Source organism: Brassica rapa, chromosome A03 (genome assembly GCF_000309985.2).
Source record: "Brassica rapa cultivar Chiifu-401-42 chromosome A03, CAAS_Brap_v3.01, whole genome shotgun sequence".
Classification (NCBI taxonomy): Eukaryota; Viridiplantae; Streptophyta; class Magnoliopsida; order Brassicales; family Brassicaceae; genus Brassica; species Brassica rapa.
The window spans coordinates 1,312,300-1,332,384 of NC_024797.2; the positions used below are offsets into that span (position 1 = coordinate 1,312,300).

The 20,085-nt window shown below is 37.4% G+C and overlaps 3 protein-coding genes and 1 non-coding gene across 5 annotated transcripts; 2 read left to right on the forward strand and 2 right to left on the reverse strand.

Moving 5' to 3' along the window:
• The first annotated feature begins 4,923 nt into the window (after positions 1–4,923).
• LOC103855725 (probable pectinesterase 50) lies at positions 4,924–6,783 on the forward strand. The gene is made up of 5 exons (XM_009132741.3): positions 4,924–5,255; positions 5,456–5,734; positions 5,850–6,053; positions 6,140–6,378; positions 6,482–6,783. The coding sequence occupies exons 1-5, from the start codon at positions 5,052–5,054 to the stop codon at positions 6,639–6,641; spliced, it is 1,086 nt and encodes a 361-aa protein (XP_009130989.1). The 5' UTR covers positions 4,924–5,051; the 3' UTR covers positions 6,642–6,783.
• A 2,534-nt stretch (positions 6,784–9,317) lies between these two features.
• LOC103855726 (glutamate dehydrogenase 2) lies at positions 9,318–11,541 on the forward strand. Its single transcript, XM_009132742.3, has 6 exons — positions 9,318–9,672; positions 9,803–10,099; positions 10,191–10,307; positions 10,631–10,881; positions 10,960–11,035; positions 11,106–11,541. Exons 1-6 carry the CDS (start codon positions 9,451–9,453, stop codon positions 11,376–11,378), a joined length of 1,236 nt encoding a protein of 411 aa, XP_009130990.2. The 5' UTR covers positions 9,318–9,450; the 3' UTR covers positions 11,379–11,541.
• Positions 11,495–19,588, reverse strand: LOC103856844 (peptide methionine sulfoxide reductase A2). Of its 2 annotated transcripts, none has more exons than XM_009133974.3 (5): positions 19,524–19,588; positions 13,529–13,539; positions 12,472–12,878; positions 11,986–12,238; positions 11,495–11,632 (listed from the first exon to the last, which is right to left on the reverse strand). In XM_009133974.3, exons 1-4 carry the CDS (start codon positions 19,571–19,573, stop codon positions 11,987–11,989), a joined length of 720 nt encoding a protein of 239 aa, XP_009132222.2. In that variant the 5' UTR covers positions 19,574–19,588; the 3' UTR covers positions 11,495–11,632; position 11,986. The 2 variants fall into 2 exon arrangements, with proteins under 2 accessions (XP_009132222.2, XP_033144502.1); XM_033288611.1 differs by having other exon boundaries at positions 11,557–11,635; positions 11,988–12,238.
• On the reverse strand, positions 13,591–14,282 carry LOC103855730. The gene is made up of 2 exons (XR_004456734.1): positions 14,220–14,282; positions 13,591–14,036 (listed from the first exon to the last, which is right to left on the reverse strand). It is a non-coding gene; the product is annotated as an uncharacterized LOC103855730 (transcript).
• Positions 19,589–20,085: the final 497 nt, after the last annotated feature.

The following is a 20,085-nucleotide window of genomic DNA, read 5'->3' on the forward strand; positions in this document are numbered from 1 at the left end:
TCTTTCGTCAACTGTCACCTTCTGAAGGTTACGTATAGGGGCAATTAATGTGTAAGATAGAGTCATAGAGGAACTAAATTGCATGTGACTATAAAGTTGGAGAAACATTTGCAATAACTCTGGAATAAATATAAAGTCAACGCATCGTCGAGAATTGAAGTATCCTTTAGTTTTCGGAACATCGTAGAAAATAAGAAATTAACAGCAGGAGACTGTTATGAATCATGAGGAAACTGCAAGGTAAACCAAATTCATCAGGGAAAGGCACTTGTTTTTACTAAAAACAAAAAAAATACTGTTGTTTTAAGGCTTGTTTATTTATGTTTGGACTATGGTTATACACTTATACACACCCCGAATTTTCCCATTTTTTGGACGCTACTGTGAGATTGAACCTATAACGCGAAGGCCATTAAGGTCATGACTCATGAGTCAAACTAGGCCTGGGCGTTCGGGTATCCGTTCGGGTTCAGATCGGGTTTTTCAGATTTCGGTTCCATTTTGTAACATCTCCTAGATCTCATTCTAGTAAATTTATAAGTACGGATCGGATTCGGATATAACACTTCGGATATGTCCGAAGTAACCATATATCATTCGGATATGGTTTTTTTTTTTAACACTGATTGTATTTGTAATCTGAAATTCAGAAAGAACAACTTACCTCCCTAAAAACACACACCTTATAGACAGAGGATTGGGAGGAATAAGAAAACAGAAAAATAAAAGACACCAGTAGGTGCCAAAACAAAGCATGAACAAATGAAACATGCTAGAGGCTCGACAGCCAGCAGGGAAGCTGTGATAGCCTGTCATGGAGATTCCATTGGCAGCCTCTGCTCGGATAGTAGATTACTAGCCAGCAGGGACCCTAGTCGCCAGATAATTGGTAGCGATGGACCAGTGTAACGCTGATAGCAATGCTAGTAGCAACACCATTCTCAGCAAGAGATACATGCTTTAAACTCCAATCATCAAAGGGGCTTAGCTCCTTATTGCTTTCACTCTATATTGGAAGTGAAGGTAATGCAAAGGCTACAAGATAGCATCTTCATCATGAAAGAAGAAGACCTCATGTCGCATGTTTGCCAAGATTATGGGACAAACTGTTAAAGCATAAGAACAGACTTTTAAAACAATTTGGCTCTTCTTTTATCCACATTAGCGGCTTGAAAAGAAACCAGTTTTTGGAGATCCGTCTCTGTTCTGAAACATTATGGTAGAAGCAAATCGACACAGACCGTTGCTCCATAAGGATCCGAAAATAATGACAAAAACCATGGCTCCACCAGAAGCCTGCAGTTCTAAAAAATAACATCATACAAAACGAGAAGTGGACCTTAACCCTTTACCCTCACAAGGGCCTAAGCTAGGGTCACCAACCTCCACATGCCACCACTGAGAACATACCAAGAGCAAGCTGAAATCCACCCTCAGAAAGACTGTACTACTTTCACAGCAACTGAAAGTTGAAGATAAGTTGAACCTAGACAATGGCCGAGACAGGAAACCACCATCCAGTCCAGCGAAATCCAAGTGCCCCATCATCTGAAAGAGATTAAGCCAGCGAAACAACCTCCTTGTAATCCACACACACCCTCGTTGAAATCATCACCAAAACCAAAATCTCTACAGTTGGAGAAGACTCAAGCACCACCACAGCTAACCTTACGGCGAAAGAAGAAGTGAATCCGGCGACCGCACAGGCGGCGGCCGCCAGAGAGACGAGATCCGCCCTAAGTGATTGGTTCTTGTAACTCTAAACCATATATCATTCGGATTCGGGTTATATCGGATTGGTTCGGGTATATCCAAAGTAAAATCTAAAATTTAAAAGTAAAACATAAGAAATATATCTTTCTTTGTATATAATGGAGTATTTAAGGTGTTTATTTAAATTTTCAATACTTATTGTTAGATATTATATCCAAATAAATATGAAATTGAATATTTGAAGTACATGTTTATGTTTTAAATATTTATATTATATATTAATTTGGATATTCGGATCGGTTTCTTCAGATATTTTTTCGGGTTTTCGGATTTTTCGGGTTTTCGGGTTACTCGTTTGAGTTCGGTTAATAACACTTCGGATTCGGATATGTTTTGTAACACCCTATAAGATCCATTGAGGTATTTTTTACATTTCGAATCGGGTACGGATCGGGTGTTTTGGTTCGGATTCGGTTCGGATTTCGGGTTTCGAATTTTATGCCCAGCCCTAAGTGTCCGAATGGAGGAGCGGGACAAGTGCAGATCTCCTGCACATGCAGTTCTCCCACACTGCATTCACCATTCACCATTTTTTGTTTGCAAAAGCAGTTCAAGCGGGAGATCTGCATGCAGTTCAATATTTTCTGTCTTTTTGTGGAAAAAGCAGGAGATCTGCATGCATATCTCACCCACCAACATTTGGTGGTGTTGATCTGCCTTTTTTTTTCGGTCAATAAATAACTTTGTTACAACACATAATTTTAAAAATATATTTATCTAGTTTTATGAATACAATATTTTTATTTTATTTCATTTACAACTTTAACAATATAAAATTATCATTCTCTACTTATTATTTTTTGTCATTTAATTTTTAATTTTTATAAATAAAAAATAAAAGAAGTATAAGTATCTTAAAAACATTTACAGGCATTTCGTCCTATCCTATAACATTTATTGTTTTAATATCTGAAAGAAGTATAAGTATCTTAAAAATATTTATTGTTTTAATATCTGATCTATAGTTTTGAACTGATTTTATCATTCATAAGTTATACTAAATTATTCGATCTGGTTCTCTCCTGCATGATCCGCTTGATCTGCACTTGTCCCGCTTGATCTGCACTTGTCCTACTTGATCTGCTTGATCTGTCGTGCTTGAACTGCTTTTACCATTCGAAACCTAGTGTCCGAATGGAGGAGCGGGACAAGTGCAGATCTCCTGCACATGCAGTTATCCCGCTCTGCATTCATCATTCACCATTTTCTGTTTACAAAAGCAGTTCAAGCAGGAGATCTGCATGCAGTTCAATATTTTTTTGTCTTTTTGTGGAAAAAGCAGGAGATCTCCATGCAGATCTCACCCGCCAACATTTGGTGGTGTTGATCTGCTTTTTTTTTTGTTTGATCAATAAATAACTTTATTACAACACATAACTTTAAAAATATATTTATCTAGTTTTATGAATACAATATTTTTATTTTATTTTATTTACAATTTTAACAATACAAAATTATCATTTTCTACTTATTATTTTTTGTCATATAATTTTTAATTTTTATAAATAAGAAAATAAAAGAAGTATAAGTATCTTATAAAACATTTACATACATTTCAGCCGATTCTATAACATCTAAGATATTTGTTTAGATATCTAAGTGTCATTTTTTTTTGTTTTAATATATGATCTATAGTGTTAAACTGGTTTTGTCATTCATAAGTTATAATAAATTATTTGATATGGTTCTCTCCTGCATGATCTGCTTGATCTGCACTTGTCCTACTTGATCTGCATGATCTGCTTGATCTGTCCTGCTTAAACTGCTTTTACCATTCGAAGCATTTTAAGTCAAACGCAGTGCAGTAAATCCCCACCCACAAAACTCGCAGCAGACACGATTAATTAAATGCGTAGCAAATTCTATACACACGCATTTTCTCATTTCTTCTTTCTAGAAAAGTTACAAAATTTCAAACACATACACGACAGCGACAAAGACAAATACTAATAAATAACACGTGTATGTTATTTTAATATAACCACTAGCTATTCCAAATTTCCAATCACCGTCAGTCACGTTTCGATATGGAAACAAAAACCCTTCACGCAGATAATTCGTGACACGAAGAACCCATTACAGATTATTTTTATCATTACATAGAAGAACTGGTTATATCCACTACGGAGCATGATCGCCAATCAATATTTCACTCACATATCCTTCAAAACCCTACCGTTTGCATGTTAGTTGGACTACTCAACTCTTTTTTTTTCTTTTTTGAGAAAACTTTAGTTTCAACTTCTGTCTTTAGAGATGTTTGCGCGTCTGATATAAATAAGCAACGTTGAGCGAATAGTTTTAGAATGGTGAAAACGAAAGAGATGAGCTACTGAATATTATATGCAAACCTTATTTTGTAATTTCTTCGTGATCAAGTCGATCTCCCGCGGATTGCCCACGTTACATATCATAAAAATATGATCAGCATATTCAAATTTTCATTTATTTTTTTATCCTCAGATATTATTATATTACCTTATGTTAATTGCATCTATTCAATCATCGAAATGTAAGTCATTTTTAACTAATTAATCGGTCGTTTTAGTTAAGTACTCAACCCACATAGCATTTTCTATTCTCCAATCACTTACAAGAAATTAGTTGTAAAAGAATATGGAATATTTTTGTTTTGAACATTGACTTGACCTTTTAAAAAAATATGAGCGTTACTCAGACAACTATCACATCATTACATTTACATCTTTATAATATGAATTATGAGTTTTCATGAATTATAGCATTCGAAACCCGTACACTACAATAATGACATATCTCATTATGAAAATTCTCTTATAGTTGTTTTTTTTAACTTAATTCTCTTATAGTTGTTTCTAGCAAATTTACATTCAAACATAATATGTAGTTTAGGTAAATTATTTTTGTGTTTCAAAAAGTGTTTCAAAACAAAAACTTTAGGTAAATTTTAAAATAGCAAGAATATAATAATAGAATTTTCTTTGGAGGGGTAAACCAACGTATTTGACTTTACAACCTGTAACATCTCCTTTATTGGAAAAGTAAAAAACCTGAACCACAGTTACAAAAAAAAAAAAAAACCTGAACCACAAACGATAATAGTAAAAATTAGATCTGTCCGGCCAGACATCAACGAGCAAGACAAAGTATATAAACCCCTTCGATGCTTCTTTATTTCTTCAATAGTAAATAATCTTGTAGTAAATACATTATTTTTGGTTCTGTTTCATTTTTCATTATTTTCTTTTATTTTGTAAGAAAAATAAAAGAAAATAATTAACATATTAAATTAATAAAAGATGGATTACATTTCTCTGACCATAGTTGCATTCCTAGTCGCTTTTGCCTCTCCAGTGGTTCTAGCCACTGATACAGCGCCGATTCCAGAAGACAGGTCCCAAATCCCGCAATGGTTCCAGACAAACGTTGCACCTTATTCCCAGAGAAAGGGAACCCTAGACCCCTCCCTGGAAGCTGCTGAAACAGCACGACAAGTTATCACCGTAAGTTACAATATTGTAGTCTGATATTCTGGTTCGGTTTTAATAAATTTAATGAACACGATTGATTTTTTTGAAATTTACAATCTATTATAACCTGATTAAAATTTAAAAATACATTGCAAGTCAAAAAGATGTATATTTGTAAAACTTTATTTTCAAAACATAAATCTTTCTAAAACGAAAGGACTATTTCATTGCAGGTGAATCAAAAAGGAGGCGCTAACTTTAAGACAATAAACGAAGCGATCAAGAGCATTCCGACTGGAAACAAGAACCGTGTGGTCATCAAGTTGGCTCCAGGTGTATACAATGAAAAGGTCACGATCGACGTGGCGCGACCATTCATTACATTGCTTGGTCAACCTGGTTCAGAAACGATCTTGACTTACCACGGAACGGCCGCTCAGTACGGAACCGTTGAGAGTGCAACTCTTATAGTCTGGTCTGACTATTTCTTGGCAGCTAACCTCATCATCAAGGTATGTGAAATATATATATATATATATATATATACGTTCTACGTATGTTATCGCATTACTTGCTATATATATACTGATCTAATGTATGTGTATATTTGATTATGTTATTCTGTAGAATACTGCTCCTATGCCGAAACCAGGTGCACAAGGACAAGCTCTAGCTATGAGGATCAACGGTGACAAGGCAGCTTTTTACAGCTGTAAATTCTACGGTTTTCAAGATACTCTTTGCGACGACAAAGGCAACCATTTCTTTAAGGACTGTTACATCGAAGGAACCTATGATTTTATCTTCGGAAGAGGAGCTTCCTTGTACTTGGTAAGCTATGAGATATCTCTAAACACAAAATCACTAAATTCTTATATATAACATGTTTATATAAATATTTGTTTATAAATCAATAGAACACGCAATTACACGCTGTTGGAGATGGATTAAGAGTGATCACGGCACAAGCTCGACAAAGTGATACCGAGCAAAACGGATACACGTTCGTGCACTGCAAAATCACTGGGACCGGAACCGGAATTTATTTGGGCCGGTCTTGGATGAGCCATCCAAAAGTTATCTATGCTTTTACAGAGATGAGTAGCGTGGTCAATCCAGCTGGCTGGAGGGAAAACTTCAACCGCGGCTATGACAAGTAACATTTCATATCATCTCAATCACATATATAACTCGCTCAGTTACATTTTCATATATTTGATCATAAACTGAATCGGATATTGTGATTTGTATAAATTCAGGACGGTGTTCTATGGAGAATACAAGTGTTTCGGACCAGGTTCACACCAAGAGAAGAGAGTGCCTTACACACAAGATGTTGATCAAAACGAAGTTAGGCCTTTCCTCACTCTTGGTTACATCAAGGGTTCCACTTGGCTACTTCCTCCACCTAAATACTGAAAATTTTCTTAAGATAAAATATTGATTAATGTAACAGTTTTTAATCCTTAAACCAGTGAAATGTTCCCATCTTTTATTTTTTGTATTACTTGAGATATGGAACTAATTCAATCGTTTTGATATATTAATATGTTCCCCGGAAGTTTGTGGTGTTACTCGTTATTTATCTACAAATTCTATAAACATGTGATATATACGTAACTGACTAATGTTTTAACACGACACTTTTTTGTAAAACATGATTGTAATTATAATAATTAATCAAAACTAACCAAGTAAATTATGGTCACATTTCCTTAACTTAAATATCTCTTAGTTCTAAACAATCAAAATTATGGTCACACAGACGCACACCATTGAGTTCATGATATGTTTGACGTACAAACAAAAAGAAAGAGTCTGTCAATGTGTCCACGTGATATGTTTCTATCAGGACATATTTTTTGTAGCTGCAAGTGTTAATATACTCCCCCATAGATTACGTGTACTTGGTAGATTTCCTCGTTTTTAATTTTTGTAGTTCTAGTTGCAAATGTTATGATTTGATTTTCCTGTATCTAATATAGGGTACTATTTTAGGGTATCAAATAATTTACTTATACGATTTACCACAAAGAGATTCATTCATGCATTAAAATTGACACGAGGTCAAAAGTAAAATAAGGAATTTAAAAATTGGGATAGGGGCGACAGAGCCAGGTAAGCAAAGAGTCGCCATCCAATTATATGAGCATGCGCAGCGGCGAACCGCTCATTGAAGTTCAGGAAATTAATTTTTTTTTTTGTTTGATTTTTTTTTTTTTAAAAATTAAATAAAGTGATCAATAACAGGCCGCCACGTGGTGTGGGGTCCGCTGAACAGTCACGACCCGGGTTCACGCGGAAGAGACGGGACGAGCCGAAGTCTTCATTTATGCTTATTTTAATATTTTTTTTTTTGGAAAACGTGTGACCCCCTCCCCTTGAACTCCGATGCGTATGCTCTAAAGAATGAAGGATAGCAACTTCTGCAACGTGTGTGTACTTGGGAGTTGGGTCTGACTATAATTCCGAATCTTGTTCCTACGGTTTCAGACCATCCGATTCTTAACGGTTCAGATTGTTTAGCAGCATCACAGTACGTCACGCAAGAATCGCGTCCTTAGACCATCTACAATGCTACACTAAAATTTACTCTATATTCCACTCTAAAATAGAGTAACTCTATTATAGAGTTGGATTTGCTCCAATGGTTCACTCTATAATAGAGTTACTCTATAATAGAGTGAAATATAGAGTAATCTTATTTTTTCACTCTATATTTGGAGTAAAAAAACAAGATTACTCTATATTCCACTCTATTATAGAGTAACTCTATTATAGAGTGAACCATTGGAGCAAATTCAACTCTATAATGAGTTACTCTATTGTAGAGTGAAATATAGAGTAAATTTTAGTGTTGCATTGGAGATGCCCTTACTCCTTGTTTCCCGCATCTTCCACATGATAAAAATTGACGGTCAATTTTTATTTTGTTTCATGCTTTGTTGAAATAAATATATACATTTTGTTAATTATGAAATGTATATTTTCACGTTGATCATATTCTAAAGTATATTCGGATTAACCATCTTTAATTTCACCAAATGCCATTAAAAATCACCAACGATGTCCCTAGAATGCCCTTTATATAATATTTCTTTCATAATAGTATGATATTATCAAGTTTAAAGGTTTTCTTCACCAGAAAATATACATTTTAATAGAAATGATTACTAAATAAAAATAAAGAAAATTATGATTTTATGACGTTAATGAGTCGCGTATATATATATATTATTTAGATGATGAAGAATGAATAGTTAGGGGAATCCATTGTACTAGATGCATACTTTTTTGTTCTAACGTGGACCTTATGTAAGATGTCTATCCACAACTTTCTAAATCAATTCTACAATTAAATATCATTAATTTCTTATAAGCCATAGAAAACTTTTGTAAGAAAAAGGAAGCAAAAGTCATATTGATCTGCTTTTGGGAAGATCAATTAGTCATAAAAATGGTTGTAACATTGATGAAAGGATAATAACACCGTTCCGAGTTGTTGACCAAACAAGAAAAATAAGAGAACCACCTTCCCTAGTTCAGTATGTTTAACCAAAAGTGAAAAGACAGAAAAATACTAATCAACTAAATACTCATCCCCCAGTTCCAACCTTTCTGGGGGTCCAACACGTCTTTTACAAAAAAAAAAAAAAGAGTACTATTAAGAAGCAAACCTCTTATTTTTCCTCATTTACGTAAATATATATCTCTAAAAAACCTCTAATTACAAAATCTGTAATTTCACTTGTCTAGCAACATAAACATGAAAAATATTATTTATTTCTGATTTTCCAAATAATGTTATAAGCATTTTAGTATATTTAACTAATAAATTTTAGATGTTTCATTAAAGTTTTTAATGTATTTTTGAGCCATTTTCTTTTTTCAATGTTTTTTTGTGTCACGCAAAGCAATTTTTTTGGAGGAAAATGTAGGGTTTGTATTACTGACCTTTTTGAGATTTGATTTGACTTAAAAAAGCCAAAAAAAGTTAGGAAGAAATTGAAAGATAAATAAATGCAAACAAAAAAGAAAGCGAAATTAGATAGTAAAGGACAAAAGCGTCATTTTCAGGCATAAGAGAGTTTCTCTTTCGTCTCCATTCAAAATTAACGCTTTCTCTATCATCCATCCCCTCCTACAAATACACTCTTCCTCTCTTCTCTTCTTCCTCCTCCCATCATCTCTCAATCTCAATTCGAAGAAAAACTCCCATTGAGCCATCATGAATGCTCTAGCCGCAACCAACAGAAACTTCCGTCACGCATCGCGAATCCTCGGCCTGGATTCGAAGATCGAGAAGAGTCTCATGATCCCATTCCGAGAAATCAAGGTCGAATGCACGATCCCCAAAGACGACGGGACCCTCGTCTCCTACATCGGATTCAGGGTCCAGCACGACAATTCTCGCGGACCCATGAAGGGTGGAATCAGATATCACCCCGAGGTTCATCTCTTTGCTATAAAGTCTCTCCCTTTTGATCTTGGGTTCTTGTAATTGGGATCTTGAATCGAATCTAGGGATTGGGTTTGTCCAAAGTTTTGATTTTTATGATTTTTTTTTAATTTTTTTGAAGGTGGATCCGGATGAAGTGAACGCTTTAGCTCAGCTGATGACGTGGAAGACAGCTGTCGCGGACATTCCGTACGGTGGAGCTAAAGGTGGGATCGGATGCAGCCCTCGCGACTTGAGTTTGAGCGAGCTCGAGCGTCTTACACGTGTCTTCACGCAGAAGATCCATGATCTCATTGGTATTCACACCGATGTCCCTGCTCCTGACATGGGGACCAACGCTCAGACCATGGCTTGGATTCTTGATGAGTACTCCAAGTTTCATGGGCATTCCCCTGCTGTTGTCACCGGCAAGCCCATTGTAAGAGAGGCCTTTGATTATGATTGTGGATCACAACCAAAGTTTTGAGCTTTTTCATTAGTGGATGAGTGTTTGTTCACTTTGGTTATAGGATCTTGGTGGTTCGCTTGGTAGAGAAGCTGCTACAGGACGTGGTGTGGTCTATGCCACTGAAGCTCTTCTTGCTGAGTATGGCAAATCGATTCAGGGATTGACATTTGTTGTTCAGGTAAAAGATTTTAATGTTGTAGGTTTCATATTAGATAATGTTTTATTTCAATGCATATATATTAAAAAAAAAACTATTTATTATCAAAAATATCATTAAAATATAATGTAAAACTTTTTTTTGGTTCAAAGATGTAAAACTAATTTATTCAATTATAAATATATATCATAAAAAATACATTTGAATATACAATTTTTGATAATTTTAAAGTTACCTATATTTGTGCAAACATCTTCTATAATGAAACAACCAAACCTCTCTTTTAAAACATATTGTCTGAGAATGAGAAGAAGTTGAGAGATTTGGTTGATGTGTGATGACAGGGTTTTGGGAATGTTGGAACATGGGCAGCTAAGCTGATCCATGAGAAAGGTGGGAAAGTGGTTGCTGTGAGTGACATTACAGGTGCAGTCAGAAACCCTGAAGGTATCGACATCAACGCTCTTCTGAAACACAAAGAGGCAACTGGAAGTCTCAATGAGTTCACTGGCGGAGACGCTATGGACTCTGACGAACTGTTGCTCCATGAGTGTGATGTTCTCATTCCTTGTGCTCTTGGTGGTGTCCTGAACAAGTAAGCTTTTCTCTCATCAAATCAGAACCAACCATAGAGATTCAAATTTCTGATTCTTTTCTCGATCTTTTTGGTTAGGGAGAATGCTGCAGATGTGAAGGCTAAGTTCATTGTAGAGGCAGCTAACCATCCAACTGATCCAGATGCTGATGAGGTAATGATAACAACACTAAATAAACCCATCTCTTGTAATGTAATCCTAATCTGTTATGATTATTTGGCAGATTCTGTCGAAGAAAGGAGTGATTATACTACCAGATATATACGCAAACGCAGGAGGAGTGACTGTGAGTTACTTTGAGTGGGTTCAGAACATTCAAGGGTTCATGTGGGAAGAGGAGAAAGTGAATCTAGAGCTACAAAAGTACATGACTCGAGCCTTTCACAACATCAAGACAATGTGCCATACTCATTCCTGCAACCTCCGTATGGGTGCTTTCACCCTTGGAGTTAGCCGTGTCGCTCGAGCCACCCAGTTGCGTGGTTGGGAAGCGTAGTGAAAATTTTCCCCCATATACTCTGTTTTTTTCCTCTGTTTTCCCCTGTTTTTTCCTCTGTTTTCCCCTGTTTTTTTGTGTTTAATTGTTACTCAAAATCATTCAAATGAATTGAATAACTAACCGAATAAAATAAAATAATATTTTTGTCTTTTGTATTCAACATAAAGTTTTCAAAATGGACTGAGAATTACACACATACAAACAGAGAACACTTCTCTGTTTTGGGATGAAAGAGTTACAAAGTCTTTATACTTAGGCCCTGTTCGTTTCGTGGTAGCCAGCGTCAGCGACCAGAGTCAGCGACCAGCGACTGCGACATAGTGTCGCTGATAGTTGTTCGTTTGCAGATCGCGAGGTTGATCGCAGCGGTTGTCGCTGAGTTGTTCGTTTCAGTATCGCTGGCGACCAAATATTTATTTGATATCATTTTTTTTATCGCAGGTTTTTGGTCGCAAACGCTGAATTTTCGGCGATCAAAATTTTTAATCGCGGGTCGCTAGCGTCTGGTCGCTGCGATCAGTCGCTGACTCCGCGACCGGTAAACGAACAACGTTTAGTCGCTGAAATTGGTCGCTGACGCTAGCGACCTCCAAACGAACAGGGCCTTAGCCGTAGCAGCGGATAGGGTCCTTGCAGCTCTTTGCAGGAGATTGCGCATTGCCATACATGCCACCTTTAGCTAGATAGTGCTGATGGTATTCTTCAGCTTTGTAGAACTTCTTTGCTGGTAAGATCTCAGTCACAATCTTCTTCTCAAGTTTTGTCTGCTGATTCTCAAGAGATTGATGTGCAAGTTTCTCTTGCTCTGGTGTATAGAAGTATATCCCTGATCGGTATTGAGCTCCCACAAGCTCTCCCTGCAACATTTAAACATCAAAGGAATGGTTATCAAAAAGTAGTTTTTTGAAAAAAAAATTAAAAAATCAAAAAGGTAGTTTAACGAAACAAGAAATCAAAAACCAACAGTGAAAATCGATCTCACCACCTTACGTCGCCTATAGATTTTTTTTTATTTGAATGAATGTAAAATTTATGTGAAAACTTTTTTTTTGTCTGAATAAATTTTACATTCGTTAAAAAAAAATGATACCTGGCGATTTAAGGTGGTGGGATCATGCCTAGACCAGAACAAATCAAGCAGGGTCTCATAGCTGCACTCATTGGGATCATACTGAACCCTTACAACCTCTGCATGGTTCGTTTTGTTCGTGCGGACAACCTCGTATGAAGGATTGTGAGAGATCCCATGAGTGTACCCAACCTCAGTCTTAGTCACGCCAGGGATCCTCTGGAAAGCAAGCTCCAGTCCCCAGAAACATCCAGCGGCGAACTCAGCAAACTGGCTTCCCGGTGCCGGTACATCGTTGTCAGGCTCCTGTGCTATCGGAGAAGGAACAATAACAGGTTGATCTACTAACTGAGGCTCTTCTTGAGCTATAGGAGAAGGATCCGTTGTAGGTGTATTTAATAACTTGGACTCTTCTTGAGCTATAGAAGGATCCATTTTGCTAGATTGATATGAGATAGAGATCAGTCTGTTGTTTATATAGCTACCTACCTAAAGGCTGAATAGCTTAATTATTGGCACACAAGAAAAATACATAATAATTTGGTGAATTATGGCTTTTTATAAGATGTCTACGGTATATTTTCTTTTAAAAGATTCCACCCACCATTCTATAAAAGTCACGTTTATTTCTGTATTAAAGCTACAAAATCAAATTGACAATAAGAAACTTATGAGACTGTAGCCTTAAGTGTCTTAAAGTGAAACTATTTAAGTGGCCTAAAGTGAAACTAAGCCAAACTCTATCAGACTTTATCTTTTCTCATCCACAAGATCCGCTCAATAATTCAAGAACATCAACAAATAATGGAATAACTAACAGAATAAATAAAAGATATTATTGATTCTTTTAAATTGTCACTTATTCATTTTGAATTTTTCAAAAAAGTAACAATATTATTAAATCTTTTATTATGAACTGAGAATTACAAATCAACTACACACACATAGAGAGAACACTCCTCTGTTTTTGTCGGAGAGAGGAACAAAGAAGGAATAACCGCAAGTCGGCAGGTGTATCTACTAACTGAAGTTCTTCTTGACCTATCAAAGGATCCATTTTGCTAGATCAATATGTGAAAAGGATCAGATTAGTGATGTTCTTAAAGTGTGTATTGTTGTTGATGGTGAAGCAAATGGCAATAAGAGAAACCTTATCCATCCTTTTTTTTATTCCATAAGATTCGCTCAAGTCTTTAAATTCAATAATTCAATAACATCAATAGACATTTATAGTCTCTAACATGATACACGAAAGTAACTTGTTACACTTATTAGGGATTTGGTCGTGTAACAAACACGTCTCTAAACTCCTCTGTCTTGGGAGAGGAAACTCAGCATTTTCAAGCCGTAGCAGCGCTGCACATGAGTGGACTATTACAGGCTATGCCACAGGACTGCCCACCCTTTGACAGGTACTGCTGATGATACTCCTCAGCTCTGTAGAATTTCTTAGCTGGTAGAATCTCAGTCGTGATCTTACTCTCCATTTGTTTCTGGTGACGTTCCATTGACTCCACCGCTAGTTTCTCCTGCTCAGGTGTGTAGAAGTATATCCCTGATCTGTATTGGGTTCCCACATCTTTTCCCTGATCACAGTTTTAAGTCATTAGCCACGGTAAAAAATAGTCAAGGGATAGTTTCACTACACAGATATGTTATTATAATAAGTATTGTTCTCTATCTAAAGTCTTAAAACTTTAAAAATTTAGCAATCTCCAGCATAAAAAGTTTAAATCTTTGGACCAAGTTAAGAGAAACCCATAACGTACCTGGCGATTCAAGGTGGTGGGGTCATGTCTAGACCAGAAGACATCAAGCAGAGACTCAAAGTTATTGAATTGTAAACTTATGATCCAAGACAATGATCCCAACAAGTACTCACTTTATTAAGATCTCAAACTCAAACTCACAAGTTATGCCACAATCATAGCATCTCCTTATATATCTCTTTTAGTTCCTAAACTCATTAGAAAACATATCTTATAGATAACTATCAATCTATATAATCCTAATCTCATTAGGATAACTTCTACTCTAAGTTATCTTCAAGCTTAAGTCAACATTCTCCCCCTTAAGCTTGAACTCACCATTTGACACATCTTGAACTCCAATGAGACTTCTCATGTCTTTAAACTTGATTCTCCCAAGTGCTTTGGTTAGTATATCAGCCTTCTGCTCTGTCCCGGCCACATGCTCAACGATCACTAAGCCCTTTTCAACGCACTCTCTTATGAAATGGAACCTTGTGTGTATGTGCTTACTACGTCCATGAAACACCGGATTCTTGGCAAGTGCGATTGCCGATTTGTTATCAATACGAATCACTGTTTTTCCGACTCCATCTTCAGTAATCTCTTCAAGTAACTCCTGCAGCCACAAAGCTTGTTTTGCTGTCTCTGTCGCAGCCATATACTCAGCCTCACACGAGGACAAGGCAACAATTTCTTGCTTTTGAGAGCACCAAGTCACAGGACAAGAGTTTAAGTAGAAGATATGACCTGTTGTGCTCTTGCCATCGTCAGGATCCACATTGTAGCTACTGTCACTGTATCCTATTAGTTCCTTCATACCGTTGTTCTCATAGTAAAGCCCAAGAGAGCACGTTCCCTTCAAGTACCGAAGGACTTGTTTCAGTGCAGCTCCATGAGAGCTTCTTGGATCATGCATATAGCGGCTTAACACTCCAACACACTGAGCAAGATCTGGTCTGGTATGAATCAAGTATCGAAGACAGCCAATGTTACGCCTAAACTCTCTCTCGTTTATCGTTGCCTCCTCTGCACCTTTGCAAAGCTTTACCCCTGGCTCCATTGGAATGTGTACAGCGTTACACTCAGACATTCCCGCTTCTTCAAGTATTTTCATAGCATATCTCTCTTGTTTCAGCGTCACTCCATCTTTAGTCTGGATAACCTCAATCCCAAGGTAATAGTTAAGTTTCCCGAGATCACTCATCTCGAACTTACTTCCCATCTCCTCCTTAAAACCTCTTATGTCATCACCCTTAGTTCCTGTGACGAGTAAATCATCAACATAAACTGCAACAAGAAGTAGTGAGTGTTTTGTCTTTCTCTGATACAATGAGGACTCCTTGGAACAACGTGTGAACCCAAGCTCTTTTAGAATCTGATTTAGCTTGATATTCCACGCCCTTGGGGCCTGTTTCAAGCCGTAGAGGGCTTTATGCAGTTTGTATACCTTGTGTTCACTTCCTTTGATCTTGAATCCTTCTGGTTGTGAAACGAAAACTTCTTCTTTTAACTCACCGTGAAGAAACGCGGTTTTCACATCAAGGTGATGTATCTCCCAACCACTGGACGCAGCTAAGGCTATAATTACTCGTACCGTCTCTAACCTTGCGACTGGAGCGAAGACTTCATCGAAGTCAACACCGTGGCGTTGCACATAACCTTTAGCTACTAGCCTTGCTTTAAACTTGTTAACGCTACCATCCGCATTACGCTTAACTTTGAAGACCCACTTTAACCCAATTGCTTTGCTTCCTTCTGGTAGATCAACAAGAGTCCAAGTTTTATTCTTCTTAATAGAAGTAACTTCTTCCTCGCACGCATTCCTCCATACCTTCTGATCTTTTGCCTCGTTCCAGTCCCACGGTTCCTCATCAATAAGCAACAGAACGCGTTCAATCTCTTCTATCTCAGACATCAGCACATAATCATCCAAGTAACTTGGTCTTGACGTTTGCCTTGTCGATCTTCTCAAGATCACTTGATCCTCTGTTTCCTCTGTTTCTTCAGTTTCCTCATCATTGCTAGACGCGTGCTCACTCTCGTCTTCCTCAGCAACTGTATCAGAGGTAGATTCACTACTTGCCATTGGAAGTGTTATCAGAGTAGGCTTGTCAGTTTCCTTCTCATTCCACTTCCATTTTTTGCTTTCAGCAAAGATCACATCTCTGCTCACAACAACTCTTCGATTTGTAGGATCGTATAAGCGGTATGCTTTTGACCCTGGTTCGATTCCTAAGTGTACCAGCTCTCTGGATCTGTCGTCTAACTTCTTGAGATGTGGTGCCTCGTTCTTAGCGTAGCAGACGCAGCCAAATACCCTCAGATGTCCAACGTTTGGCTTCTTCTTTTTGTAGCACTCATATGGTGTTTGTAGTCTCAGAGTTCTTGTCGCAACTCTATTGATAAGATATGTTGAGTGCCTCACAGCTTCGCCCCATAAGTAACTTGGCACACTCATATGTTTCATCATGCTGCGGGTCATCTCCATTAGAGTACGGTTTCGTCTCTCAACGACTCCGTTTTGCTGAGGTGAATACGGTGCCGTCAAGTGACGTTTTATTCCATGCTGGTCACAGAAGGTTTGGAACTCTTGAGAAGTGAACTCACCACCCCTATCAGTTCTGAATGTTCCAATGATACTTCCTGTTTCTTGCTCCACAAGTCTTTTGAAGATTCTGAACTTCTCGAAAGCTTCCCTTTTCTCCTCCAACAATATAGACCACATATAACGTGTATGATCATCAATCAATACGAACACATACCTCTTCTTGCCTGCCGTTGTTGGAGATATTGGTCCACAAAGGTCTCCATGAATGAGCTCCAGGACGTGTGAGGCACGGTATGCAGTGGCCTTGGGAAAGCTTTTCCGTGTCTGCTTTCCTAGCAGACAAGAAGCGCAAGTCTCATTCTCAATGCTCAGATTAGGTATACCTGTAACTACCTCTTTATTCATCATACTCCGCATGGTGTCTCGGTTTACATGCCCAAGTCTCGCATGCCAAACAGCTGAATCATCGTCTCTCTCGACCTGAAGACACCTAGTATTGTCAACCTCCATCGTCACTTTATACAGCCGATTCTTGGACCTGATGGCTTTTACCAGTAGGTTCCCGTCACGATCAAGCAACGTGAGATAGTCTTTTCTCATTCGTACATCACAGCCAGACTCTGTAGCTTGTCCAAGACTGATAATATTGCTCTTCAAGTCTGGTATAAAATACACATCGGCCAAGATCTTCTTCTTTCCATCCTTGCTTATGAAAATAATTGAACCTTTTCCTTTGATGTCTATGCGCGAGTCATCCCCAAATCTTACTTTCCCTGTGATTCTCTCATCAATCTTCGCAAAATAGTCTCTGTTTCCTGACATGTGGTTGCTTGCGCCATTGTCTAAGTACCACACATTGTCTTTATCAGTGTGTGTCTCGAACTTGCTTGGTGTCACATTCTCCTCATTTAAGTACACAACTTCATTCATCATCAGTTCCTCAGCTTCATGTGTGCTCTCAGCATCATTCTCTTGTGTTTCTTGGAGTTTCAGCAACCGGTCTGGGCACAGATAGGCATAGTGTCCAGTTTTATCACACCTGAAACAGACCACTCGGGACGTGTCTCTGCCTTGCTTCCAGTCTTGCTGATTGTTGTAACGTCCACGCCCTCTTCCCCTGTTACCAAAACGTCCACCACGTCCTCTTCCTCTTCCATAGGTTTCTGTTTGTGATTGGGAATCTGCATTGGCGTACATGAGTTTTCCTTGATCATCGGGCTGATCATCATCTACGATCCTCTCCTCATAGGCTTTTAGTCTTCCCACAATATCCTCAAAGCTGGTGGTGTTGAGGTTTAGGACCTGTTCAAGAGCAGCTATGATATGTATATATTTCTTCCTTGGAAGACTGTGAAGAAATTTCTTGACAAGTTTAGATTCCTCTATGTCTTCTCCTAAGGCTGAGGATTTTGAAGACATCTCTGCGAGTTTACCGGAGAAATCATCAATAGTTTCTGTTTCTTTCATCTTCAATCGACTAAACTCATCCATGAGTGTTTGTAATCTAGCCTCACGAACTCTGTCAGCTCCCACATGTCTTGCCTTTATTGCTTCCCACACAAGTTTTGATGTCTCAAGATCGCCTACTTGCAGAACTAGGGCTTCCGGTATGGACTGAAACAACAAAGCACGAGCCATATCGTTCTTATCTCCATCATCTATCCCTGGTTCTATTGTTTCCCACACTTTATGTACCTTGAGCGCCACCTTCATCCTCATACTCCACACGGTGTAGTTGGTGGCAGTGAGCATAGGACATTGGATTGTCGTAGTATGCGCCTTTGGTTTGATAGTTGTCGCAACTATATCTTTGTCACCCATGTTGTCTCACAAACCTTCTCTTCTTGGATTTTGTTTAAGAATTCAATAGAATGCTCTGATACCAATTATTGAATTGTAAACTTATGATCCAAGACAATGATCCCAACAAGTACTCACTTTATTAAGATCTCAAACTCAAACTCACAAGTTATGCCACAATCATAGCATCTCCTTATATATCTCTTTTAGTTCCTAAACTCATTAGAAAACATATCTTATAGATAACTATCAATCTATATAATCCTAATCTCATTAGGATAACTTCTACTCTAAGTTATCTTCAAGCTTAAGTCAACAAAAGTTGCACTCTTTGGGATCATACTGAACCCTGACAACCTCTGCATGGTTCGTTGTGTTCGTGCAGACATCCTCGTATGAAGGATTGTGGAGGAACCCTTGGGTGTATCCAACCTCCGTATGAGTCACACCGGAGACTCTCTGAAACGCCAGCTCCACGCCCCAGAAGCATCCAGCGGCGAACTGTGCAAATTCATTACCCGGCGCCGGGGCGTCATTGTCGTTTCCCTGAGTGATAGCAGAAAGATTCATCGCTAAGTTTTCTAGAGAGGAAAAAAAAGTTTTTAGAGAGAATATTTAAGTTTATTATGTAATTGCATCCAGATACCCTCCTCCATACATGAACTATATATACCACCTGTAATCCTGTATAGTTAACCTTAGAGTGTATATACTATTTATTCCTGTCCATATACACGATCTATAAATATCACATGCATAGTTATCACTAAAGACAATATTAGAGTGTATATGCTATGTAATTCCGTCCGGATACACTCCAGACATGATCTAACTATAAATATCACGTGTTAGATAACGTTATTTGACCCAAAAAAAAAAAGATAACGTTAAGAGTGTTTATATTATGTACTTCCGTCCAGATACACTCCATAACTATGAATATCACGTGTTAGTTAACAATCACAGGTGACGAGGCAGGTGTATCTAATAACTTAGACTCTTCTTGAGCTATAGAAGGATCCATTTTGGTAGATTCATATGAGAAAAAATCAGTCACTTGTTTATATAGGAAGAGTCAGTCAGAGATTAACACCACCTATGACCTACATAAAGGCTGAATAGCTTTTTTATTGGCACACAAGAAAAATACATAATATTTTGGTGAATTATGTTTTTGATAAGATGTCTACAGAATATTTATAAAAACAAAAAAAAATCTACCCACCATTCTATAAAAGTCACATTTATTCTATATTAAAGATATAAAATCAAAATTGAGAATAAGAAACTTTATGAGACTTTAGCCATAAGTGTCTTAGAAAATATTAGCGGAAATTAGATTTATACAGTTTGTTGATTTCAAAAGTATGGAGATTTGTTGAATTTGGAAATAATTTGAAAAAATTGTGTACATTTTAAAATCTATGAAAACAAATAATCTTAATAATTTTAAGAATCTATAAACCAATAACGCTACATTTTTGAAATTCTAACAATTATTACAATGTAACTCCCATTAAAGTGAAACTATATAAG

What these genes read in the sequence shown, in the direction of transcription:
- LOC103855725 (XM_009132741.3), top strand. Translation starts at nt 5,052, where the DNA reads ATGGATTACATTTCTCTGACCATAGTTGCATTCCTAGTCGCTTTTGCC. An exon ending in GAGGAGCTTCCTTGTACTTG is followed by an intron (nt 6,054 to 6,139) that starts GTAAGCTATGAG and finishes ATAAATCAATAG; the next exon opens with AACACGCAATTACACGCTGT. An exon ending in TTCAACCGCGGCTATGACAA is followed by an intron (nt 6,379 to 6,481) that starts GTAACATTTCAT and finishes GTATAAATTCAG; the next exon opens with GACGGTGTTCTATGGAGAAT.
- LOC103855726 (XM_009132742.3), top strand. Translation starts at nt 9,451, where the DNA reads ATGAATGCTCTAGCCGCAACCAACAGAAACTTCCGTCACGCATCGCGA. An exon ending in GAATCAGATATCACCCCGAG is followed by an intron (nt 9,673 to 9,802) that starts GTTCATCTCTTT and finishes ATTTTTTTGAAG; the next exon opens with GTGGATCCGGATGAAGTGAA. An exon ending in TTGTCACCGGCAAGCCCATT is followed by an intron (nt 10,100 to 10,190) that starts GTAAGAGAGGCC and finishes CTTTGGTTATAG; the next exon opens with GATCTTGGTGGTTCGCTTGG.
- LOC103856844 (XM_009133974.3), bottom strand. Translation starts at nt 19,573, where the DNA reads ATGGATCCTTCTATAGCTCAAGAAGAGTCTAAGTTATTAGATACACCT. An exon ending in CCACCACCTTAAATCGCCAG is followed by an intron (nt 12,239 to 12,471) that starts GTATCATTTTTT and finishes TAAATGTTGCAG; the next exon opens with GGAGAGCTTGTGGGAGCTCA.